This window comes from Hyperolius riggenbachi, chromosome 5, assembly GCF_040937935.1.
Source record: "Hyperolius riggenbachi isolate aHypRig1 chromosome 5, aHypRig1.pri, whole genome shotgun sequence".
Lineage (NCBI taxonomy): Eukaryota > Metazoa > Chordata > Amphibia > Anura > Hyperoliidae > Hyperolius > Hyperolius riggenbachi.
Window position 1 is genome coordinate 35,516,073 of NC_090650.1, and position 27,165 is coordinate 35,543,237.

Genomic DNA, 27,165 nt, shown 5'->3' on the forward strand with positions numbered 1-27,165 from the left:
AGAATCGATCGATCGGTGGCTGAAATCGACCAGTGTATGGGCCCCTTTAGTTCAAATACACAAAAGATCACATTTGTCAAAATAAGATTTTTTTTTTTTAATACTTTTTTCATTGGACGGCAATTACGTCATGGCCGTCCAATGAATAACAGAAGGCGGCATTGTAGGAAGTGACGGCAAGCGGTGGGACGCAAGGAGGTAAGTTCCTCGCTCGCTGCTTGGCTATACAGTTTAATACATTAATGATGATTTTATGCTGAAACTAGCTGGATGGAGGAGCGGGGAAGGGGGGACCCAGGTGGGGGAGGGGGGTGACGGTTGGCCCCCCTCCCTGCCGTCCCCCTTCCTGCCTGCTACCCCCTCCAGCATGGTGGCCCCCCTCACCTTGGACACAGAAAACTGATCCGTTTCTGTGTCAAATGAAGCCTGTGTAGAGGGGGAACTGTTTTGTCATTGCTTTTCACTACCCCTCTGTGTAGCCGAGGTCCGTGAAAATGCAGCAAATCCGGACTGTCCATTTAGGCTTTCAAAACGGATCCCCCTGAACACAGACGGATCCGTTTTTTTTTTAAGTGAAGGTGGCTGCTATTTTTGACATTGGTATCCATGGCTCTGGTTTTGATCCGGGCTGAAAAACGGAGACACAGATACGTTTACGGACCAAGTGTGAACCTAGGTCTTAGGGCCCATTCACACTTGTAAAAAGCAAAACGCTAAAAACATTGAACGTGAAAAAAAAAATCGCCATTCACACTTGGCGATTTTTTCGCGATCGCTTTTAGCACTTCTATAGCACTGAAACGCGATCACCGGGAAACCGCCTGAAAATGGTGCAGGCTACACATTTGCGTTTGGCAATTTGCGTCAATCGCCGGCGATTAATGCAAATCACCCAATTGAGAACGGGCCCATAGGGTATTATTGCACTAGCGCTTGAGCGTTTTGCCGAAATCGCTGGCAAAGCGCTCTAGTGTGACTGGGCCCTTACTGTTCGCATGTGTTTTGCTGTTGATGTGAAGCAGAGTTTGATTGAGGGAACTTAGTCCAAAATGAAACCAATATCTGCTATTTTGGGTAACGGTAGTGACTTTCTATCTAGATCTGCCAAGATGGCTGACTGTTGCCCATGCAAAAAATTACAAGGATTTTCGACACGGGCCAAATGTTTTGCATGTAGTCGACTGCATCCAGCAGCCACTTCTCCCCTTTCTGACAAGGCAGAAATAAAATATATGAAACCTGCTTCTCTGTATCACCAGGGCCGGATTTGTATTTTTCACCACCCTAGGCCCAACTTTCACCAAGTGCCCCTTGCAAATCTAAATAGAACACATTTGTACAATGGTAGAGCATATGTACAATGCACATGTACAATAGTAGAGCATATTATTAAATACAACACATAAGATGGTGATATGTTGAGCTGTGGTATGTATCTTTTCACATTCCAGATATGAAAATTTAAGCCCAGTGCACACCAAAACCTCTAGCAGATCCGCAAAATGCTAGGCGTTTTTGTGAGCAGATTTCAGAGCGGGTCTAGGCATGTTTAGAGACGTTTTCTAAACATGCCTAGCGTTTTTTTGGAGCGTTTTTGTGTAGCAGATTAAAATATTGTTACAGTACAGCTGTTACTGAACAGCTCCTGTAACAAAAACGCCTGGAAAACCGCTCTGATCTGGCGTTTTCCAGAGCTGTTTCTGGTTTTCCTATGCTTTACATTGAGGCTGAAACGCTTTTGCAAACCGCAAAAGTGCTGCAGGACCCACGTTTGCGGTTTGCTAAAAACCACAAACCGCCGGTGTGCACCAGCCCATTGAAATACATTAGCCAAGCTTTTTCCAAGGCGGATGCGGTTTGCGGATCACTTCAAAAACGCTTGGTGTGCACTGGGCCTAATTCACATTTCTTAATGGTCCAAAATCAGTAATGCATTTCTTTAACTAGGCTTACTAAAAGCTCTCCTTAATCATGGTAGCGGTAGGCTAGCGACACACAGATTGTCACTAGCTGGCTGTTTACCTGAAGGCTGTCAGTCACCGCTGCTCCCCCGCCTCCTGTATATCGCGGCTCCCTGCCTGCGTCCCTTCCCTCCACACCTCCGTAAGCCAATTGGAGGAGGCTTACGGAGGCGGGGAGGAAAAGGACGCAGGCGGTGGAGCTGCGATATACAGGAGGCGGGGAGCAATGCTGAATGACAGGCAGAGGTAAATACCAGGCTAGCGACAATCTGTGTGTTGCTAGCCTACCGCTTTTTATAATAGGGGACAGCAAGATTGGGGGGGGGGGGGGGGGGGTGGAGTGCATCTTTTTACCAGCAGAAGTGTATGCACGTTCCTGCCTCAGTGCATGCCGGGAGACTTAGCCCGTGGATACAAGAACTGGACTTGCAAATATAGGCTATATCTTCCAGCATGCACACACCTTTGCCAGAAAATAAAAATGCTGCACTGTGCAGAAGTCTGTGTAGAAGAATGTGGATCCCACAGGGACGACAGACCAGAGGAGCAGCACCCTGTAGCCAAGTTATAATGCTCACCCCGATGGCACACTCTTATGGGTAGATTATTTAAAAAAAATAACTTCAACAGCTGCAATCATTTATTCAGCAATTAAACCCTAAATAATCCTGTTGTGTTGTAAGTTTAAAAACAGATAGAAAAGCACTAGTTTTGCCACACAATACACAATTGTAGAATAATCAGTTGTTGCAGACTGACTGACAGGGCTGGAATATAACGTTGGCAGCAAGAGGTGATCTGAACTCTGCATGTCAGATAGACAGACTGAGACGCCAGCTCTCACTTCCCCCGCAGCAGCTTGTACTAAAAGTTCAGCAATGTTTGCTAATGACCGGTGCACAGGATGACAGAGACGCATAGCAGGACAGCCTTCCTTCTAGAAGCCATGTGAGAAGGGAAGAGACGATCCGGAGATAGAAAGAATGTTGTGGTGGGAAACGAAGAGAGCAGAAAGGCAGCTCTGCACTCCTGTGAAAAGAGCAATAGCCAGTGATACAGCACAACATCTTAAGCAGATGAGTTGTTCAGTAACTACCTGTATATCATGCCTGCCCTGCACTTTCTCCATACGCACGCAGCTCTTGGAGTCTCCCGCTCTGCTATGCTGTCAGCCCCTCCCCTTCAGAGTCAGAGTTGGGAAAAGGGGCGGAACGAAACACAGAGCATGCATGAGAGACTCGCGGGGAAGAGGACAGCGCTGCACAGAAATGTAATTATAGAAGAGCTGATCTGCTCACAGCTGTAACACCGCCCCCAGCTCAAGCTCCGCCCTAGTTCTGGGCCTATGTGGCCTGCCCACAAATCCGGCCATGTGTATCACATTCAATATAAATGGCTGTAATTCTATTGTATAGACACTAGATGGTGCTGTGTTTATAGCCAGTATACGGCTTGTACAGGACCAGTTGCCTCAGGGATGCAGATGATTCAGTAATTTATATAATTTACCTCCAAGGTGGAAAACCTATTGTCATTTTTTTGGCATAAAAACTCATTTGTATATTAAAAACTTCAGTAGATCTCAACAGGTAAAATCATTTTATCTACTGCATGTATGTACAAAAATTTACAATATAATCATACAAATATGTATTGCACTTTGGCATTGTGTCTTCTTTAAAGCACAAGTTTAGGCAAAGCTTTTTTAAAGAAAAAAATATATAAATGCATTTAATAGAAAAAAAAATATTTTTTAACTAGTAAACCTGAAGTATCAAAAAAAAAAAAAAAAAGTTTCACCTACCTGCCAGCCCCCTGCAGCCACCTTTACCATATCAACCTCCGTTCCCCGGCACGGTTCACTTTCGCCATCCACTGCGCCTGCGCAGCTCTGGCGGTACGCATCCTTGTACACACTCCCGTTGCATTAGAGACTTTCTCATACTGCACCCGCACAGGTTGCTCCTGGCGACGGGATCGCATACGAGGACGTGTGTGACCAGGGCCTCGCAGGCGCAGTGGGTGTCGACTTGCAAATCGGCAAGTATGAAAGCGAGTCATGGCAGGGGACCGGAGGATCATTTGGTAATGGCGTGGGCACAGGACGGCTGGCAGTAGCCCCAGGTAAGTGAAACATTTTTTTTTAGTTATTTCAGGTCTGCTTCAAATCCTGTAGTTTTGTAAATATTATTGTAGTGTTTGCAAAATAAAAAATAATTAAATAAAATAAACTGCCTGCACTAATTCATAGATCCTCACGTCCTCATTGATAACCTTCAGCTGCCCAAACAATTGTGCCCTTACACTTAGTAAAGGTGGCCACACACAATACAATAAAATGATCCGATTTTACAGTAATTTGATAAAAACGATCGTATCTCTCGAAAAAATCGGAAGCTTTTCTTCATTCGACTGAAAAATCTGATCGGATTTCCCGTTTTTTTTCGATTTAAATCGATCCGGAATGCCAGATATTTTCTTCCATTTTTACTAAAGATTGTATGGTGTGTGTTGGATTGTTAATTTATTAATATACACACCCTAGCAATTTTCTCTGAGTTTCCAATCATTTTTATCATAATTGAGGAAAAAATTGAACATAGGTGTGTGTTACATTGGTCATATTTTTGAAATGTTACAACCAGTCAGAAACATTGATTGCAATTCTTAAATTGAACAGATATTTAAAAAATTGTATGGTGTGTGGCCACCTTTAGTATCAGGATTGTATGTATGAAAACATGCCAGGGAGGCGTGGCTTCAGCGTCATAGACAAATCATTCTGCCCAATGGGTGCCCATATGACTAAACAGGGGGAGTATTTTAGTCTGATTGGTAATGAGCAGACAGCTGTAGATTGCTGATGGGAAGAAGAGGCTCTCTGAATTGTTGCATTCGTTTTTTTCGTTTTTTTCTTTTGCAATCACTATTAATGTTTTGTACATTTTTACAAAATGCTTTAAAAGAAACCCAAGATGAGAGGGACATAGAGACTGACATTTATTTCCTGCTGATTGTCCTGTCCAGCTGTCCTGCTGATTCTCTGCCTCTAATATCTTTAGCCACAGCCCCTGAACAAGCATGCAGCAGATCAGGTGCATAGCTCCCAACTGTCCCTCTTTTGGAAGGACAGTCCCTCTTTGGGAGCCCGGTCCCTCTTTCCTCCTCATTTGTCCCTCTTTCAGGACTTTGTCCCTCTTTCTATGTAAATATATATATTTCTCTACTAAAAAATGTGTTTGATTGACTCTAAACTCTATTCCATCCATTACATTGATATATTACCCATTTTAAAATGTTAATATGAAGGAAAATTAACCAGGATAGAAAGGACCAGTGTGATTTAAATTCTAAAACATATTGTTCTTATGAAATCTTTATGGAATGTGTGACTAGGGGTGTGACGGGGGTGTGATCAGGGGTGTGGCTGGGCGTGGCTTAAGTGTTCCTCTTTCTCATCTCAAAAAGTTGGGAGGTATGCGAGGAGCTTCTGACACTATTGTCAAATCTGACAGGATTAGCTGCATGCTTGTTTCTGGGGTGTGACACCACTGATCACTGAAAGATCAGCAGGCCTGCCAGGCAACTGGTATTTAAGGAACTAAATATGGCCACTTCCATAGGTCTCACAACTCCGGTTCCTTTTAATGCACAATTTAATGTAACACACTATAAACAAACTATGCCTGATCTTTGCCTTTAATGGAATACCGAGGTGAAAAGGGATGACGGGTTTCTTCCGAGTGGCTCTGTCAGCTAGTAATTCAGTCCAATAAAGTTTGTGACCAGTGGAAAGTTTGGTGACCTTTGAACCGGATCTAGTTGGCTGCGCATGCACAGTAGCTGCCACTGCTGTGTCCGCTCTCCTGGTATCATATTGCGATTGCAAGAACGCCGGGAAAGCGGACATAGCGGTAGCACTAAGCTACTGCACCTGCATGTCCAACTTACCAGCTGACGGAGCAGCTCAGAAGGGATTGCTAAGGTACCGGAGCCTATGGAGAGCCTCTGCTTTTTGCCTTGGTATTACTGTAGGCCTCGTTCACACTATACGCATTGCCATGCGCATTTGGCAACGTGTATAGTGTGCAATACGCAGGAACATCAGAAATGCATAAACAGCACTGTCTGATGTTCAGACTACATGCGCTATCGCACTGCTGCACACATTTTTCGGCAAAGTGCAGCACTGACCCATTCACTGTGGTGACTGGGATCAAAAGCGCAATGCACAGCAGCAGATGGTGAGACCAGAGGCGGGACAAGGTCCTTCAGCACCCAAGGCTGAGACACCAAAGTGCGCCCCTCCATCCCTCCTGCCCCAGCCTCACACATTGATTGCTATTAGACTAATAGGTGTCCCAAGGCCCCCAACCTCCCCAACACCTTAATCTCTAGTTATCTGGCTTGCAGTCACTGCCATGTATCCCCTTTTCTTATTTTTTTCTGCTTCAAACACAATTGGGAATGACAGCTGAATGAATTGTGCGCCCCCTCCTACACTGCGCCCTGAGGCTGGAGCCTCTCCAGCCTCTGCCTCGGCCCGGCCCTGGGTGAGACAATACAATAGCAATAGCACACCTATTTGCACTTGGAAGTGTGAACGAGGCCTTCTTAACCTCCCTGGCAATATGATTATTTCTGGATTTTATGGTCTAAAAGCGATGCAGTTTTGTCACGAGCTTTTAGACCCTAACACCAGGGGAAAAAAAATCACACCACAGCGAAATCTGTGGCAGCCCAAAATGTACTTACCTTACTGGGATCTAGTGCCGCCAGGTGGTGCTGTCACCCTATAGTGAAATCGCCATCTGTCGTCATGAGGAAGAGTTACCCCCTCGAGTTATATGTGAGTCAGTGTAGCAGAACGGATGGTGGAGCAAGTTTTTGTTTCTGGCAGAGGAGTGTAAGGATTGTGCAATAGTAATTCTGCTCTTGCCAGCTGGCTACATGCTGTGCCTGTGCCCCCATCCCCTGCAACATAGTGTGCAGAGTCTTCTTCAAAACTACCTGTGTCCCCTGGCTTGTGGAGCCAGTGTGCAAGTAGCATTGACAGCTGTTCAATGATCGGGGATTCTTGCTGTGTGGCAATTGCTGTGTCTCATATCTATGATGCCATCTAGTGGCTTGAGACACAGCTGTATCATCCTTGGGGAATATCTGGCTATAGGAAGGGGGCACCAACTTGTTCTAAGGGCACATCTGGCTATTGTGGAGAGGACTATGCTGGGTAGGGGGCTTATACACAAGTCAATTACCTTTTCCTGGTTTCTGAGGAAAAGTGGGTACCTCGGCTTATACACGAGTCAGCTATGTATGAGTATATACGGTATTTCCTTCTATTGGTATTTTCTGCATGGGATTTGCTGCTTTTGAGAATGGTGGTAGCTCTGCCCCTATACACACAAAACACTAAATAGCAACCACTGCCTTCTCATCTACGACAGAGCTGTAAAGCAGGCATTTGCTTATTTGAGACAGGCAGCAGGGGACAGCAGCGCTAACTCTACTGCAGTGCTCAGGATCTTATGCATAAGGACACTTGCTTATGAGTGATTTGATCCTTCAGCACGGCAGCACTCTCAGTCCATCAGGTGGGAATCGGAATGTTCCATCCACAGCAGCTCTATATAGCAGCATGGCCATTTTTAAACTTCTTGTCCTCTATGGCTACTGAAGATCTCTCCCAACCTTGCCGTATTTTGGTAATCCGTTTATCAATGCATGGGAGTATGAGGATAAATTTGAGGATCAGTACAATGCAGGGGATGACCAGAGCTAAGGTATAGGCTGGAGGCATGCACCATCTGAAATTGGCTATGTACAGGAACTTGTTCCAGCCAAACAGGAAGGCGTGTCCGGTGCACAGCAGCAGAGTCAGGTAGCCCAGCTTAGACTGAAAAGAAGAAGAAAAAAAAGAAAAGTTTACAGTGTCATTAGAGGAGAACTAGATTTAAAATTAAAGTGTACGTTTTAACATTGTAGCTTTAACGAATGCAGACATCAAACCAAGAAACGTTGATTCCGGTAACACCATTTATCTATGCCATTGTAGACTTCACTATAACACCAGGGACGTACATACATGTATGGTGCTGTTTGCAGCAGCAGGCACATTTGCACGTGCATGCCCGCGACTTCCCCAGTGGCAGGGTACTGATTGGTGAACGGGAACATATGCTTCCAAAGCCAACCAAAGCACCTGTCGTAAATGAGCACTGGCATCAATGAGATGCTGTAAGGAAACGCGGAAGAGCCGCCGCTGGAGGTCAGCGGGAGGTGGCTCTTTCCACGCATGGCATGGCGGAACGCGGAAAAACCGCCGCGTTGGAGGCGGCTCTTTCCACGCATGGCGTGGTGGAACGCGGAAAAACCGCCGCGTTGGACGCGGCGGTTAGCGTGCATGGGTCTGCCACAGACACATTGCAGGACAGTACTGATGTGGCTGGGACTGATAGTCCACCTAGATTCAGAGTGACACGCGCGCGCGCGCAGAGGCAGAGCTTATATGACAGCCAGAAGTGAGTCAGCTGACCAGGCTGGTCAGCTGACATTTTCAACACCTCTCATTGGCCCAGCACTTAGGGAGGGGCCTGGAGAGTGTTCTGGTATATATACTGCTGGCTGTTCAGTTGCTGGTTGTCTGGCGTTGCGATCACTACGTGGTAGCACGCAGACCTGAGTCAGATCCGAAAGTGTGCCGGGACCAGCTGGAGCTGTAATCCTACACTTAGCTAGATTCTGTTGATAGCTTAAAGTACTAGTTTGATTGTGATTATCTGTTATGACCCTTTGCCTGCCTTGACTATTCTTCTGAACTCTGATCCTGTACCTTGCTATTCTGATACTCTGTTGCCGTACCCCGGCTCGTCCTTAGACTCTGCATTTGCCTCCTGATTTTGTACCTCGATATATCTGATACCCTGTTGCCGAACCCTGCCTGTACTTTAGTCTTCGCCTCTGCCTTCTGAATCTGTACTTTATCTGTCCGTGTGTTTACGACCTGGCTTGCCCGAGCGCGAGAACTGACCTTACTGTTAAAGGCAGTTCCCAGATCCGTTAGTGACACTACCTCTTTGGTGTCACTCACGCTCTGTCCTTCCTACGCTTAGCCTGACTCCTCCCTCGGGGAGGTCTAGGCCTTCGGAAGGAATCAGTACTTGTGGAGTACTCCTTGCTGCCCTGTACCTGCTCTTGAGGTGCAGCCCTCAAAACATTACAGTTGCACCAAACACTCGTTACTCAGGTGTCCAGAGGTTAGCTTATATATCTGATTATCGGTGATACTGCAGGTCACCAATAATCGGGTATATTCTGCATTCTCGGTGATACTGCAGTTCACCGGTAATCAGACCCTCTCTGTGTTACACCGATCGTTACAGAACGCCAGACCAAATACAAAATGAACGCAAACACTGATCATCTGGGTGTACTTGCCGCTTCGGTGGACAACATCAATCAAGTACTGGGCACCCACATAACACTTATTGATGCCCTATCAGGGTCTGTACAAACCCTCCAGACATCAGTGGATCATGTGCAATCCCCTTCTAGCTCTGACATACGTATGCCTGTACCTGAAAGCTTTTCTGGCCACAGATCTGACTTCCGGAATTTTAGGAGTAGAGTGTTGTCCTATTTTGAGTTGAGACCCCAATCTTCGGGTACTGAGACCCAGGGGGTCACGTTTATTAAAACTTTGTGGTCCGGCGACTTCCAGTCTTGGGCGTATAGCCTGCCCACCGGAGACAAAGCTCTTACCTCTGTAGAGGAATTCTTTAAAGCTATGGCAGTAATTTACGACGATCCGGACCTTGCCTCGACTTCTGAGCGGAAGCTCAAACTCTTGCGTCAAGGCAAAGGTCCGGTCGAAGATTACGCGGCCGAATTTAGGAGGTGGTCAGTTACGGCCAGGTGGGACACTTATGCCCTGTTAGATGGTTTCTTATCAGGGCTGTCCGATGAGGTCTCTGATCTGATGCTAAGTCAGCCCGAGCCCAGAACAGTCGATGAGGCCATCTCAGCGGCCATCCGAATCGACCACAGGCTGTGCTACCAAAAACAGACCAGGGGTAGTTCCCGTGTCAGAATGGTGTCTTACGCCACAGCCCCAGTGACTCCACCTCCTACTGTTTCATCTTCTCCTGTCTTGCCTCCACCCGAGCCGATACAGATTGGTCGGTCAAAATTGACCCAGGTGGAGCGAAGACGGAGAACGACCGAACAGCTGTGTCTGTATTGCGCGGAAGGGGGGCATATAGTACGAAACTGCCCTAATAAGCCGGGAAGACGCTACCGCCTAGGAGTTGTAGGGGGTAACACCCTGGGCGCCCGACTCATACCCTTAAAAGAAAAACGTTTGCTCCTTCCATGTACTATTACGTGGGGGGACGAATCTGAAGCCACGGAGGCCTTTGTTGATTCAGGCTCAGCAGCTAATTTTATGAGTTCCGAGTTTGCAGAGAAGTTGGGCATTCCACTCACCCCAGTAAAACCACCTATCCAGGTTACTGCCGTGGACGACTCCCCGCTACAAAGGGACCGTCTGCTGTCTCAGACACCAGAGGTGGAAGTCACTATTGGGGTACTGCATAGGGAAAGATTAAGTTTTTTTGTATTACACATGACTACCTCCACAGTTGTCTTAGGTATGCCCTGGCTGCAGCTCCATTCGCCACAGATTAGTTGGGCTGCAGGACAATTAACCAGTTGGTCAGACTTCTGTTCCCAGCAGTGTCTAGGGAAAGTGACATTAGGTCAGACCAAGATTCATGTAAAGGGTGTTCCCGAGCAATATTCAGAATTTTCAGATGTATTCTGTCCCAAGGCGGCTGATAAGTTACCTCCTCATCGCCCTTTCGATTGCCCCATCGATCTCCGTGCCGGTTGTATGCCCCCCCCGGGGACACCTGTATAATTTGTCTGGACCAGAGAAAGTGGCTATGCAAGAGTACATCCGTGACAATCTAGCCAAAGGGTTCATTTGCCCCTCCCGGTCGCCTGCAGGGGCCGGTTTCTTTTTTGTTAAGAAAAAGGACGGAGGTCTTCGACCTTGCATCGATTACCGGGGCCTGAATAAAATCACGGTGAAGAATCGTTATCCGTTACCATTGATAGACGATTTATTCACGCAGGTCACAAACGCTAAGATCTTCTCAAAGTTAGATCTGAGGGGTGCATACAACCTGATCCGCATTAGAAAGGGCGATGAATGGAAGACGGCCTTCAACACACCCGACGGGCATTACGAGTACTTAGTGATGCCCTTCGGGTTGTGCAATGCGCCAGCCGTCTTCCAAGAATTAATCAATGAGATATTCAGGGAGGTGCTGGGTAGATTTGTGCTGGAATACCTCGACGATATACTAATCTATTCTAACAACCTCTCTGAGCACAGGATCCACGTTAAATTTGTGCTGGACAAGTTGAGACAAAATATGCTTTATGCCAAGGTGGAGAAGTGTGTTTTTGAGGTGACCACCGTCACGTTCTTAGGGTATGTGATTTCCACCTCAGGCCTGTCGATGGATCCTGCCAAGGTCACAGCGGTCTTGGAATGGCCACAGCCAGTGGGGCTGAAGACCTTGCAGAGATTTCTGGGTTTTGCGAACTACTATAGGAGGTTCATAAAGGGGTATTCCACAATAATTGCCCCCCTTACCAGTCTCACAAAAAAGGGGGCAGATACCAACCACTGGTCCCCTGAGGCTGTTGCAGCCTTTTCTCATCTGAAAAAATTGTTTTGCTCAGCGCCCATTTTGAGACCTGTAGACACGTCTTACCCCTTTATTGTGGAGGTGGATGCCTCGGAGGTTGGGGTGGGGGCGGTGCTGTCTCAACGGTCAGGGTTGCAGGGCAGATTACATCCATGCGCTTATTTTTTCCGTAGGTTTTCACCAGCAGAGAAAAACTATGATATAGGTAACCGGGAACTTCTGGCCATTAAGTTGGCGTTTGAAGAATGGCGCCATTGGTTAGAAGGGGCAGAACATACGATCACGGTTTACACTGATCACAAGAATTTGGAATACATCGAGGGGGCTAAGAGACTAAGTCCCTGTCAGGCCCGTTGGTCTTTATTTTTTACAAGGTTCAGATTCATAATCACGTACACTCCAGGCAGCAAAAACATCAAGGCAGATGCCCTGTCCAGATGTTTTGAACCAGAGACAGCACAGCCCCCTGCTCCTGAGTCCATCATCCCGCAGAGGTTAGTGTTAGCAGCCACAGAGACCTGGGAGAATTGGACAGAGGTTTTGAGTCCCTTTCAGCAGGATGTCCCTGAGGGAAAACCTGAGGGGGTTATGTTTATTCCACTGCCATTCCGTCTACAGGTCCTACAAATGTTTCACGCCCATAAGAATGCTGGTCACCCTGGATCTGCCAGGACGCAGGATCTTATTGCCAGGTGTGCTTGGTGGCCTTCTATGGCAACAGACTGCAGGGAATATGTCAGGGAATGTGCGGTATGTGCTAAAAGTAGTGTTGGGCGAACAGTGTTCGCCACTGTTCGGGTTCTGCAGAACATCACCCTGTTCGGGTGATGTTCGAGTTCGGCCGAACACCTGACGGTGCTCGGCCAAACCGTTCGGCCACATGGCCGAACTAAGAGCGCATGGCCGAACGTTCCCCGAACGTTCGGCTAGCGCTGTGATTGGCCGAACGGGTCACGTGGTTCGGGCCCGAACGCGCTCTGATTGGCCGAACGGTCACGTGGTTCGGGTAAATAAATACCCGAACCACGTCATATCTCCGCCATTTGTCTGTGGGTTTAGCTTTGGGTAGGCAGGCAGGGTAGTTCGCTCTCCAGCCACGCTAGCCAGGGTCCCCCCCAGTCATTGTGTGTCGCTGCTGGGAACAGTAGTACACCGCTCGCTCAGCCACACTATATATAGCATTGTTTACTGCCACTGTGTACCTCGCTCAGCCACGCTATATATATAGCATTGTGTTTTCTGACACTCTGTGTACACGGCTTAGCCTGACTAATATAGCATTGTGTGTACTGCCACTGTGCACCTCGCTCAGCCACGCTATATATAGCATTGTGTTTTCTGACACTCTGTGTACACGGCTTAGCCTGACTAATATAGCATTGTGTGTACTGCCACTGTGCACCTCGCTCAGCCACGCTATATATAGCATTGTGTTTTCTGACACTCTGTGTACACGGCTTAGCCTGGCTATATAGCATTGTGTGTACTGCCACTGTGCACCTCGCTCAGCCACGCTATATATAGCATTGTGTTTTCTGACACTCTGTGTACACGGCTTAGCCTGACTACATAGCATTGTGTGTACTGCCACTGTGTACCTCGCTCAGCCACGCTATATATAGCATTGTGTTTACTGCCACTCTGTGTACACGGCTCAGCCAGACTATATAGCATTGTGTGTACTGCCACTCTGTGTACACCGCTCAGCCAGACTATATAGCATTGTGTGTACTGCCACTCTGTGTACACGGCTCAGCCAGACTATATAGCATTGTGTGTACTGCCACTCTGTGTACACCGCTCAGCCAGACTATATAGCATTGCGTACTCTGCCAGTCAGTGTGTATATTGCTGGGATCAGTAATACTCCACTCACCGCCAACCACTATATGAGCTCACCATGAGTTCCTCAGAGACCTCCGCTGTGAGCAGCACTCCCAACAACAGCAACAGCCAACGCCCCACGCAAGCTATAACATCCACTACAGCAGCCAGTGGTCAGCAGCAGCCCTCTCCGGAGGAGAATGTTATGTCCATCGGTCCGTCGCCAGAACGATTAATGAGGGCTGCCATTGAGGAGATGATGGGGCCTGATGTGGAGGAGGAGGTCGGGCTCAGGCCAGCATCCCAAGTTAATGTTGAGGACGATGAGGGGTCTGTGTCTGGGGATGTTGGGGTGGCAGAGGTGGTGGGTGGGTCAGACTCAGGAGAAGAGTTGTATGATGAGGATGATGATCGGGACCATCTGTATGTGCCTCAGAGTCCGACCCCGGAAAACATGTTGTATCGTGTGTTTAGGTACTAAAATCTGCGTTCCCACTTCCCAGTACTGCCTGCAGTGCCCGGGTCCACGGATCCATATAATTTTTTGGGCAGCACTATCAAACTGTGGTACTATGAGTGAGTTGCCATGGTCCTTCTGTGCTGCCTGTCACACTCACCGTCTGTCTGCAGATGGATTGTTCAACACAGCTACGCCATCTGACATGTAGTCCTGGACCTTGACCATCTTCTCTAGGCGATTGGTGTTGGAGGACGTGAAACTGCCCGATTGCTGTTCTGTGGGCTGCTGCATGGGTGTCAGAAAATGTTCCCACTCCAAGGACACTGCCAATACCATTCCCTTTTGGGCACTAGCAGCAGCTTGTGTTCTTTGCTGCCCTCCTGGTCCTCCTGGGTTTGCTGAAGTCAGTCTGTCGGCGTACAACTGGCTAGAGAAGGAGGAGGATGTCAATCTCCTCTCTAAAGTCTCCATCCTCAAGGGCCTGCTGGAATTGTTCCATTTTTGACCTGTCTGACACTTTCTTCAATCAGTTTTTTAACATTGTGTTTGTATAAACTGGGTATAAACCCAGTAATTGGTGTTGTCCAGATTCCAGAATAATGAATAATAATGAATAGTGAATAATGCGCGGGCCGCGTTCAATGCAGTCTAGCATGAATTGAGCCATGTGTGCCAGAGAGTCCTGCCAGACTCCTCTATCTTCATGTTCTTGTAAGCGTTGTGATTGTTGTGATGCACCATATTCGTCACCAGCATCACTTTCTTCCTCTTCTGCTGTCCTTTCCCGCTAAATTGTGGAAGTCCAACGTGCACCGCTCTGTCCCTCGGCAGTGGGGGCATCCAATTCCTGCTCCAACTCCAGCTGTTCCTCGTCCTGTTCTTTGTCATAGCTGGGACCAGCGTTTCCTGAGGCAGGTTGCCTGATGTTGGTATCATCACGCTGATCGTTTTCATCTTCAGAATCCCCCACTTGCATCATGCCAGCGGTTTCCATCTTCAACATTGATTTCTTCAGTAAACACAGCAGTGGTATTGTAATGCTGACTGTAGAGTTGTCACTGCTCAGTCACGCAACGTGGATTGCTCAAAATTTTGGAGGACTTGGCAGAGATCCAACATGGTGGCCCAATCAGATCCACAGAAGCTTGGTAGCTACTAGCTGCTGGAATGCGCCTCGGCACTGCGCAAAAGCGTGCTAGCATGTGCAGCGTAGAATTCCAGCGCGTAGGCAGGGACATCACCCAGCGAGCGATGGTGCGCTGGATTGAAGCGCTCCTGCATCTCTTGGTGAGTCCTTCAGAAGCGGTACTGGACTTTTAACAATGTTTTTTTTTTTTCCTTCAACAGAAGATCTGCCACGTTGGAGTGAGGAGGACGCCGCCAACCCCGACACCAAGCTGAACCCCGGCGAACTCCAAGCAGAGGATCTTCAGGAACCCTCAAGGCTTTGAGCAAGCTGAGGAGGATCAGCAGTCCCGACGAGACCTCTCCTCATATGCGACTGAGTGCAGTGGAGCTCCCCAGAACAACCTCTCAGTTGTCACTTTGTCACTGGTCACTTTGTCACTTTGTCACTTTGTCATTTTGTTACTTTGTCAGTTGTCACTTTGTCACTGGTCACTTTGTCACTTGTCACTTTGTCATTTTGTCACTTGTCACTTTGTCACTTGTCACTTTGTCATTTTGTCACTTGTCACTTTGTCATTTTGTCACTTGTCACTTGTCACTTCTCACTTTGTCACTTGTCACTTTGTCATTTTGTCACTTGTCACTTTGTCATTTTGTCACTTTGTCATTTTGTCACTTTGTCACTTTGTCACTAGTCACTTTGTCACTTGGTCACTTGTCCAGATGATCTCGGTACACCTCCTGAGATTCAAATTCCTGCACACATTGCTCTGGGATTTGGGTGTGATGAATGATGCATCTAACTGGCCACCGGAGGCAATTAAGGCCTTCAAAACATTGAAAGCAGCTTTCTGTTCCGCCCCCATTTTGCGTCATGTTGAGTTGTTGACGTCATGTTCATCCTCGGCCTCGCCTTGCATTTCAGTGCGAGGTGCATTTTCCACAGAAAAAGGTTGTGAATCCGGGCACAACATTTGTGGCTGTTCCATTGACCTTTCACAGGTAGAAGATTGTGGGGGTGGGAATAGCTCCTCCGAATAGCCCATTGTGTCCTGAAAACTACTCATTGCATTGCTTTGCGCACACATTTTTTTGTCCTCATGCAAGGCCTGAGTTGCACCTGAAAGCGTGGCCTTCTCCTCCTGCGCCTCCTCCTGTTCCATCACGTCTGCTGCTGCTGGGTTAGCGTTGACGCCCGGTCCCTGTTTATTGAACCTCTTATCTTTATTACATTTATGACTGCATGGCGGTAAAAAGCATGCTATCCGCACGCTTCTTGTCCTCATGCAAGGCCTGGGTTGTTGTGTCTCAAAAAGCATGGCCTTCTCCTCCTGCGCCTGCTCCTGTTCCATCACGTGTGCTGCTGCTGCTGGGTTACCGTTACCGGTCCCTTTTCCTGGAACCTCTTCTCTGTATTACATTTATGACTGCATGGCGACAAAAAGCATGTTACCTGTGCAAAGAAACATGACATTTTCCACATTTAAAAGACAGTTTTTCCTTTGAAACTTTACAATCAATTTTCTCAAAAACTATAAGCTCTTTTTCAAATATTTTTTTCCCTCTTGTACCCACTCCCAAGGTGCACATACCCTGCTAATTTGGGGTATGTAGCATGTAAGGAAGCTTTACAAAGCACGAAAGTTCGGGTCCCCATTGACTTCCATTATGTTCGAAGTTCGGGTCGAACACCCGAACATCGCGGCCATGTTCGGCCTGTTCGGCCCGAACCCGAACATCTAGATGTTCGCCCAACACTAGCTAAAAGTAAACCCTCCCAGCTGGCACCTGTGGGAAGGTTACAGCCTTTGCCCACCCCGAGTGAGCCATGGACCCACCTGTCCATGGATTTTGTGGGGGAACTGCCCAGGTCTGAAGGCATGTCGGTCATTTGGGTGGTAGTCGACCGCTTTAGCAAAATGGCCCATTTTGTGCCCCTGAAAGGACTCCCCTCGGCTCAGGAACTGGCCGAATTGTTCATCATTCACGTTTTCCGGCTGCATGGCATTCCGGAGAACATCGTGTCAGATAGGGGAGTCCAATTTGTGTCTGGATTTTGGAAGGCATTTTGTCATCAAATGGGCATGGAGCTATCATTCTCGTCGGGCTACCACCCACAGACCAATGGGCAAACGGAGAGGGTCAATCAATCATTAGAACAGTTTTTGAGATGCTATGTTGCTGAAGCGCAGAACGATTGGGTCAAGTTTTTACCATTCGCAGAATTTGCGCACAATAATTTAAGAAGTTCCTCCTCGGGATTCTCTCCGTTTCAGGTAGTGACTGGGAGGTTGCCTAAGTTTTCCCCATTGCCTGTGGCCTCCACTCCGTTTCCAGCACTGGAGGTCTGGCAGAAGTCACTCAGAAACAATTGGGGAATTGTTAAGAATAATTTGGAGAAGGCGTTTCTAAGTCAAAAGGGTCAGGCTGACAAGAAACGTTCTTTGGAATGGAAGTTTCAACCAGGGGACTTAGTCTGGGTTTCCACACGTCATTTGACCCTGAAGCAACCGTCAGCCAAATTGGGTCCCAGGTTTGTGGGTCCGTTTTCTGTGACCAAGAAAATCAACAATGTCACTTATGCTATAGATCTTCCGGCCAGCATGCGGGGCGTGAGATCTTTTCACGTGTCCCTGCTTAAACCTGCAGTTCATGTGGGTCCCACTCCTCCTCCTCCTGTGATGGTAGATGACCAACCTGAGTACAAAGTAGAGAAAATATTAGACTCACGCATTGTACAGAACTCGGTACAGTATCTGGTGCATTCGAAAGGGTTTGGCATTGAGGAAAGGTCATGGGTACCTGGGAGTCGCATGCATGCGGACGAATTAAGAAAGGAGTTCCACACTTTACACCCAGAAAAACCTGGAAGGAGCTGTCCGGAGTCCACTCCTCGGGGGGGGTACTGTAAGGAAACGCGGAAGAGCCGCCGCTGGAGGTCAGTGGGAGGCGGCTCTTTCCACGGATAGCGTGGCGGAATGCGGAAAAACCGCCGCGGCGGTTAGCGTGCATGGGTCTGCCACAGGCACATTGCAGGACAGTACTGGTGTGGCTGGGACTGATAGTCCACCTAGATTCAGAGTGACACGCGCGCGCGCAGAGGCAGAGCTTATATGACAGCCAGAAGTGAGTCAGCTGACCAGGCTGGTCAGCTGACATTTCCAACACCTCTCATTGGCCCAGCACTTAGGGAGGGGCCTGGAGAGTGTTCTGGTATATATACTGCTGGCTGGTTGTCTGGCGTTGCGATCACTACGTGGTAGCACGCAGATCTGAGTCAGATCCGAAAGTGTGCCGGGACCAGCTGGAGCTGTAATCCTACACTTAGCTATATTCTGTTGATAGCTTAAAGTACTAGTTTGATTGTGATTATCTGTTATGACCCTTTGCCTGCCTTGACTATTCTTCTGAACTCTGATCCTGTACCTTGCTATTCTGATACTCTGTTGCCGTATCCCGGCTCGTCCTTAGACTCTGCATTTGCCTCCTGATTTTGTACCTCGATATATCTGATACCCTGTTGCCGAACCCTGCCTGTACTTTAGTCTTCGCCTCTGCCTTCTGAATCTGTACTTTATCTGTCCGTGTGTTTACGACCTGGCTTGCCCGACCGCGAGAACTGACCTTACTGTTAAAGGCAGTTCCCAGATCCGTTAGTGACACTACCTCTTTGGTGTCACTCACGCTCTGTCCTTCCTACGCTTAGCCTGACTCCTCCCTCGGGGAGGTCTAGGCCTTCGGAAGGAATCAGTACTTGTGCAGTACTCCTTGCTGCCCTGTACCTGCTCTTGAGGTGCAGCCCTCAAAACATTACAGTTGCACCAAACACTCGTTACTCAGGTGTCCAGAGGTTAGCTTATATATCTGATTATCGGTGATACTGCAGGTAACCAATAATCGGGTATATTCTGCATTCTCAGTGATACTGCAGTTCACCAGTAATCAGACCCTCTCTGTGTTACACCTATCGTTACAGATGCCTGTACTCATTTACAAAGTGGAAGTAAAAACACAGGTTAACACTACTTCTTGTGTACTGTTCAGTACACAGGATAGTGTGGAGCCATCTTGTGGCCAAAAAGTAAAAATACACCAAAAACATTAAAATAAATAAAAAAAATTTAATTTTAACCCCTCCCCTTCCCCTCCCCTATAATTACCAAAATATAAAAGAATAAAACAATAAAATAAAAACAAAAAAAGTGGCAGTATTAAAAAATAAATAAATCCATAAATAGTTAACTCAGAGAACTCAGCTTTTTTTTTTGTATGTAGGTCATTAAGGTATATCACTATTTTTTTTGCAAATTATTGGAAATGTAATTATTGTTAGAGTATAAAGAAACAAAACAGAAAAGGCGCAGGAGCAGTAACGACTTTCCAATGGGTTCCGACAGAAATTGCCGAGCCCAATTAGATCCACTCTACTGCGCAGGCGTAGGCAATGTGGACCTGATCGGGCTCAGCTAATTCTTCTGGAGCCCATCAGAAAGCCGCTGCTGTGTCTGCACAGGAGTGCAGATGGTAAATATTGCCATGCGCTACTGCACCTGCACGAACCGGTGACCACCTTGTCACTGAATCATTCAAGGGTTGCCAGCGCTGCATCCCTGAGGATTATGAGAACGGGGGAAGCATCATTAGGATCCATAGGCTTCCCCCTCCTAAGGCAAGTACCACACCCAGGGGCTCTTTTTTTGTTACAGATTCCCTTTAAAAGGAACTCGAGGTGTGACATCGCGGCCATGTTTGGCGAACGTTCGCGAACCCGAACATCCAGGTGTTCGCCCAACACTATGTGAGACCTAAGGAAGCTGCCATATTTATTTCCTTTTAAACAATTCCAGTGGCCTGGCTGTCCTGCAATCTTTCTGGTCAGTAGGGTCTAAATCACATATCTGAAACAAGCATGCAGCTAATCATGTCAGATTTGTCATAGACATCTGATCTGCATGCTTGTTCAGGCTCTATGGCTTAGAGGCAGAGGACAGCCAGGCAATGTGCATTATTTAAAAGTAGATAAACATGTCAGCTTCTATATTTCTCTCACCTTGTGTTCCCTATAATATATTGAGACCTTAAAGCACACATGTCAAACTCTGGCCCATAGAGCCATTAAATTTGGCCTCCAAGTGGTTTCCCCACTTTGCATTATGTTTGGCCCACTCTAGACCACCAGAGAAGCTATATTGGAGGTGAAGCCCTAGATCACCAGGGAAGCCATATGGGGAGGTAGGGGGAAAGCACTAAACACCAGGGAACTGTATACGGGAGGGTGGGGGTCTCTAGACAGAGTAACTGTCAGGCTGCAAAAGCTAATTTAAACCTCTATTCTCCTGTGTTAAACAGTTTAGAAGGAAGCCAAAAAGGCAATACTGAAGTTAAAAATCTCTCTTACTTTGATGTTTGCTGAACAGCAAGCCTCTTTATTCCCAAGCTCCTAAGGAGGCCGGCAGGCCGCATAACAAATACTGCAAAGCATTCTGGGGCTGCTTCTTCTCCCCACTGCACTCCCTTGGTCCTCCCCTTCATTTTCCTATCCCACCCTAAGGCTGCTTTCACAGTGGGAAGTTACAGGCTCATGTTACAGCAGCTTGTATCTTGCAGCCAAGCTCACAACACTGATTCGGATCTTTGATCTGGATCTTTTTTGTGAGTCGAATCATCAGGAAGCAGGGTAAGGGAGGATATTACATCACAATTGGCTTCATACAATACAGACAAACATGGAACCTGCCATGAGCTTTCAGGAGCATCAATCTCTGCAAATACTATATAAAAATTCTGTGAAATCCAAACGTGGACAGTGAAATGCATATGTAATGTAAGTACAGCCAATATTTAGCTACTGATATATGTGTTTTTTTTCTCTGAGACCCTATACCTAACAGCGCCTCTTTAAAAGAGAGGAAGGTGGCCAGAGGACATTGAGGTTGGCCTGAGACTCGGTCCCAGTGTACAATTTCAGCCACCCAACTAGGTCCCAGACTCCCAGTCTACAATTTCGACACACTTTGTATTTGAGTTTGACACCTGGGCCCTGCCTTAAAGGCAGAAGTTATTACTGAAAGCAGAGTGGGAACACTGTATTTGCAGGATGGACATGCTCTATACTTGGCTCGAGGGGGTCCTGTTTTACAGCATTGAACATAGAATAGAGACATCCCCGGTTGTACCTGGACAAAGCGGAACTCTCTCCAGTTGACAGCGTTAGACACAGAGGGCAGAGAAGTTATTCCCAGAACAACGTAGAAGAAAAATCCCAGAATGCCGAGCGCTATGTAGGAGTCGGAGCGCCAGGCTGAGACGATGAGGAAGGGGTTGGTTTCATTCTTCTGCACCTGTTAAAGAGAATCAGTGTTTAGCTACATCCTAATCAATTCAAGCTGTGCACAAGAATTCACTCAGGTTAGTCCAAATCTTATCATGGACGGACCTGCTTTCTTTGGTTTATTTAAAACACTTTGTAATCATGGGGCCCTAGATTAGCTCCCCTAAAGGTGCATACACATCTAACAAATGATGTTGCCCTTCTGGGATTGGGAATCCCTTTGGGTGACATCGCTGGGCAGGCCTGTACAGACGTGTGTCAGCTGTGTAGCAGACAATGCGTTTTGTTGCTATACTACGGGGGCGGAGGGATGACAGAGCGGTGCGTACATGACGTCATGTGGTGGGCAGGGGAGTGGTGTTTTCAAGAAGTTGGCTGCTTCTTAGCCAAGTTGATCCACTGGGCGGATTGCTTGGCAAGCAGCCACCGCTGGTTAGGGGCGTCTGTACACACTTCAATCAGGCATCTGTATGAGGATTAAGTTATAGGTAGCCAGGTTAGCCCCCTGCTTTACCATGCGTCTGAGTCTCTATGGTTACAGTGTCCTCTCTCATCACGTAACCCACGAGGGCGCTGTAGTCATGGATCCGAGGATGCTAAGCGTAACCTAGATTAGACTGTCATTTCCCTCCAGCACTTCCGTCGATTACACTGTAATTCAGGGGGGCCTTCTCTCTATAAGGCCCTCATCGCACTCCCTTTATGATGGCCGAGAGACCACAGGGCCCCCCTTGGCTATGGGAAGCAGGAAGTCAGCATTGCAAACCGTGCCATGTAAAAATAAAACGAATGATGCAAAAATGGTTTACGTTCAGTGAATAAATGAGTATCATTAAAGGACACCTAAAGTGAGAGTGATATTGAGGCTGCCATATTTATTTTCTTTTAAACAATGCTCATCTCTTTGGCATCAGTAGTGTCTAAATCACACAGTCACACACCTGGAACAATCATGCGGCTAATCCAGCCACACTTCATTCAGGAACATCTGATATGCTGCATGCTTGTTCAGGATCTACGGCTAAAAGTATTAGAGGCAGAGGATCAGCAGGACAGCCAGGCAACTGGTATTGTATAGAGGGAAATAAATATGGCAGCCTCCATAACCCTCTGACTTCAGGTGTCCTTTAACCAGGGGCGTAGCAATGGGGTGTGCAGAGGTAGCAACCGTATTGGGGCCCTTGGGCCAGAGGGGCCCCGAGGGGCCCTCCCTCAACTGCAGTATTAGTTCTCTATTGGTCCTGTGCTCATAATATTCACTTCTATAGATATTTTGATTAGTGGTAATCATTAACACACTGCTCCCCATCCCCTTCTTGCACCTCTGACACTGTAGTTGCCATTGGAAGGTTTTGATGTGCCGTATCGTAATTGTTATATATAGTGCTTGGGGGGCCCCATTGTAAAACTTGCATTGAGGGCCCACAGCTCCTTAGCTAAGCCACTGCCTTTAACGTCTTGTCAGGGAATCTTTCCAACGTGGACACAAATTGCAATTAAAACCTTACATAGGTTCTAACTTTTCTTCTAGCTTGTATTGCTGATCGAGTCACATGTTGGAATATTTATGTATGCTTCCAGTCCCAAAGACACCCTCCAGCCATGAGTGAGGATCAGTTTACAACGCAACACACCCAGCTGAAGCTGTACCTTGTATGCATTGTAAAAATACACCGTACTGCTGTGGGGTCCATCGCAAGGTCTTCTATTATGAGGCACAGGTTGGAGGCACAGAGAAGGCAAAGGGAGGACATAGGAGGCCCAGGGGGGCATTATGAAGCACAGGTGGGCAGAAGAGGCACAAGGGGACATAAGAGACACAGGGGGAGGGGGGCATAGGAGGCAAAGGGGTGACATAGCAGGCAGAGGGGGCATAGGAGGCAAAGAGTGACATAAGAGGCTCAAACGGATATAGGATGCGCATTGGGCATAAGAGGCACAAGGGGGGCATAAGAGGCACAGGGGGAAATGAGGTGAGATGGGCAGGAGGCATGGGGGGCATAAGAAGCACATGGGACATAGCAGGTACAGGGGGCATAAGAGGCAAAGTGGGGCATGGGAGATGCAGGGGGGTATAAGAGGAGCAGTGGGCATAAGAGGCACAAGGGGGATGTAATGATGGCACAGAGGGGGGAGAGATGACACAGAGGGGAACACTGGAGACACAGGGGACAGAGATGGCACAGTGTTCCAACTTAAGAATTGAATCAAGGAAAGTATGAACCTACAGTCCCTATCTCATTTGTTAACTGGGGACCACCTGCAACTATTCTGGGAAAAGTTTGTAAAATTGATATATAATACCTGTGTGATGACGTTGGTGGCTGCTCTGTGCCTTGCGTAATATCGAATAGGAATGACCAGAGTGTAGATGGCATGGAGGAAAGCATAGGCGAGAGCGACCAATCCCAGCTGCTTCCTGCACAGCATCCAGCGGTCCAGCCAGTTGGGAAAGCGGCTGTACTTTGTCCCCCGATGTAGCTGAATGAAGGCAGCGAAGACTCCCGGAAGGTAGACCAAGCCCAACAGCATGAGGGAGACGATAGGGAAGACCTTATTGGGAATTGAGATGGCGATGCGGAAGGAGACATCGGTGCCGGTGACGGCCGCAGAGTAGACCACATCATAGATCACGCAGTACAGGAACAGAAATACTGTTAGTCCAGCGCAGATGTACACGGGCAGTCTCCACATCGGGAAAAGCTGAAGGGGGTAATTCTCTATTTCTTTAGCAGCCAGCAAAGATCCTTTATCTTGTGGTGTCAGCCCAATCGCTCGTACCAGATCCATCACTGTGTGCTTGGCTAAATTGTCATCTGAACACACAAAGACCTGCAGCAAAAAAACAAGAACAATTTAACAGAACAATTCTCTTCTCTCTGTAGCTCTAATGTCAGAGCTGGTTCAAAGGAAACTGATGTGAGAGCAATATGGAAGGACGCCACTGCTGACTTCTTTTTAAAAATATTACTTTTTCTTGCTGATCTTTTGCCTCAAATATTTATTGACCTAGAATGAGCATTCTGACTTAAAGCGGACCCAAACCAAACATTTTTTTTTATTAAAAATATGTAGTTGCAGCACTCTGATACATACAAAGATAAATAAACACTCCTTCAAGCCTATGAGCATTTCAGTGCATGCTTTTCACCCTTCTCTTTTCATAAGTAGGGTTATACTGGGGGCAGCCATTAGCAATTCCTCCATTGCCAGAGACCACTTACTCCATCAGTTTGCCGGATTTTGTCCCGGCAATTTGAAAGGAAGGGAGGGGTTCCTCCAATAAATGTAAAATATTTTATATTTGTCATCATGCAGCTGAAAAAAGGCTGCTATTTATTATTATAATTTAGAAAATAGATTATATTTCTGAAATCTTGTATTTTTAATTTGGGTCCACTTTAACTGGCTAACTTACCGCAAGCAAACCTTGTTTAAAAAAACACTTATTTACCTAAGAAGGGGCAAGCCTCTACAAGACAGAAGCCTCTGGATACTGTAGAGGCTACTCGTCTCCTCCTCCACACCCACACATGGAGACACTTTTGTACAGTTACTCCCCTATTGCCTGGGGAAGCGGGATTCGACCCAAAAATGCATCACAGCATAGAGGGTTCCACCTCAATAAAACTGAATTCTATACTGAAATAGACCTGTAGTGTCATCTGTTGGGAGGCAACTCTACCACTATCACCTGTTTTAAACTGTTTTTAGAATATTCATTTTATTTTGGTGCCTCTGTCAGGGGTGCTCGGATACCACTTTTTAAAATCCGAATTGATCCGGATCCAGATACCCAGATATTACGGATCCAGATTGGATATCCGAATCCGAACGCATTATCCAGGCTATCCATGCGGATTCGGATATCCGGATAGAAAAACCTGAAGTGCCCTTTAAATTGCTTTAAAAACGCTTTTAAGGGTAAATGAGGCATGTAGCATCATTATTTTTTAAAGGGGAACACTAATTGATGATGTGGGGACTTAAAATCCCCCCCCCCCCCAAAAAAAAGGCTGTCAATTAACATTAGGACTAGGTTCCAGACAGCGGTCGTGCAGCCCACATTGTGTCCAAAGTCCAACCGCACATCTGGGACATGACAGTTGACAGTTTTCAGGCCGGACACCTCCAAAACATTACGCAGCTTTTGTGTTTTGGGTTAAATATAGGTGGTATCAGTGGCCTGTGGCACCCTGGCCTGGCGGTGGGAGCTGCAAAGTCAGCAGGAGCAGGGCAATGCAGCAGCAGCAGGTGTAATGTGTGCCAGGAGCATGCCTGTCGTGGCACGTGGCAATTGGCACTTAGAACGTGTCACGTAGCACAAGTGCCACGTGACACGTGCCATGTGCCAAGTGAAAGTTAGACAGCAGAGGAGAAGACACTAGTGCACACTAACTGTCACACTGGCACTGCTCACAGCACAGCAGTTCTGTAGAAAGCTAACACAGTAATACTACTACTCTAACAACTACTAGCACACTGACTGCAGTACTACAGTACTAACTACACAATAACACATTAATCCTATCCCCTAATCCCTAACCTAACCTATACCTAAGGCTAATAGCTGGCCAGCAGGCAGCAACTGGCCTGGTCTGTGCACAGGACACACACAGACACATTGCAGCTGCCTGCAGCACACACTCTGACTGTCACACAAATGACATCAAGCTAATTAATGATTTAACAATAGTGTAGTGATAGTGAAGGGGTTAATCACTGAACAGCTTATCACTGTGTACAGCCCTTGGCCCAGCAGCACTGGAGCACATACACTGACTGTCATACAATGACATCAATCAAGCTGATTCACGATTTAACAATGACACAGGCGGCTTGTAACTCGTTGCTATTGTAACCGTGCTTTAATAAACTACCAATTGCTTTGGAGTGCCGGAGTCCATTTTCTTCATTCATCAATGCACGATTTAACAATAGTGTAGTGATAGTAGTGAAGGGTTTAAACACTGAACAGCTTTAGGTTTATAACTGTGTACAGCCCCCTTGCTAGGCCACCAGCACTGGAGCATGTCTCTCAGTGAGCATTCAGCAAGCTAAGACAATATGTCTCATCATGGCAGCCCTCCTTATTATACAGGGGGGCTGGCAAGTGTTTCTTTCTGTGATTGGGTGCCAGGGTTTAGGCTGGGAGCCATCTGATTGGCTCAATAAGTTCAGGTGGGACTGGCCAGGGTTCTCCTCTGTGATTGGTTGCTAGGGCTTCTGCTGGGAGCCCTCTGATTGGCTCCAGGATGTCATCTCCTTAGTTACAGTATTTCGGATCCGATATCCGGGTTATGTGGCCAAATATCCACAGATAGCTCCTATGAAAGCCTGTACTTGTATTACTGGGCCTACCTAACCAGCCCATATCGCATGATCATGTATTTTGTACAATTTTCATGTATAACTCTGCTCTATGTTGTATAACCTTTTTATGTCTGTCATCCTTCTATCAGTGTATATATTTATTGTCCAGTGCTGCGTAATATGTTCGCGCTTTATAAATACAATAAATAATAATAATAATAATAAAGATAGCTATCCGAATTTCTAAAGAAATCTGGAATCCGGAATCTGATCCGGATAGCATAAACATTTTCAGATATCCAGGTTACCCGGATATCTGGAATCTGGATGTTACCCTCAGTTCAGTCTAGATTGTGTCAACCCCTGATGGACGGGGTTTCTCCCCCCCCTCCCCCCTCCATTTTTCCTTTGCCACGAAGAGTTGGGTCGGGA

The 27,165-nt window shown here is 47.1% G+C and overlaps 1 protein-coding gene across 1 annotated transcript in view; it reads right to left on the reverse strand.

Moving 5' to 3' along the window:
- Nucleotides 1–2,146: 2,146 nt before the first annotated feature.
- Nucleotides 2,147–27,165, reverse strand: part of STEAP4 (STEAP4 metalloreductase) — a 50,346-nt gene continuing 25,327 nt past the window's right edge. Inside the window, exons 4-6 of the mRNA XM_068235485.1 lie at nucleotides 23,725–24,252; nucleotides 21,266–21,430; nucleotides 2,147–7,857 (exon numbers count right to left, since the gene is read on the reverse strand). Of these exons, the coding sequence (XP_068091586.1) occupies nucleotides 7,588–7,857; nucleotides 21,266–21,430; nucleotides 23,725–24,252 (963 nt within the window). The 3' untranslated portion in view covers nucleotides 2,147–7,587. The remainder of the gene's footprint in view (nucleotides 7,858–21,265; nucleotides 21,431–23,724; nucleotides 24,253–27,165) is intronic.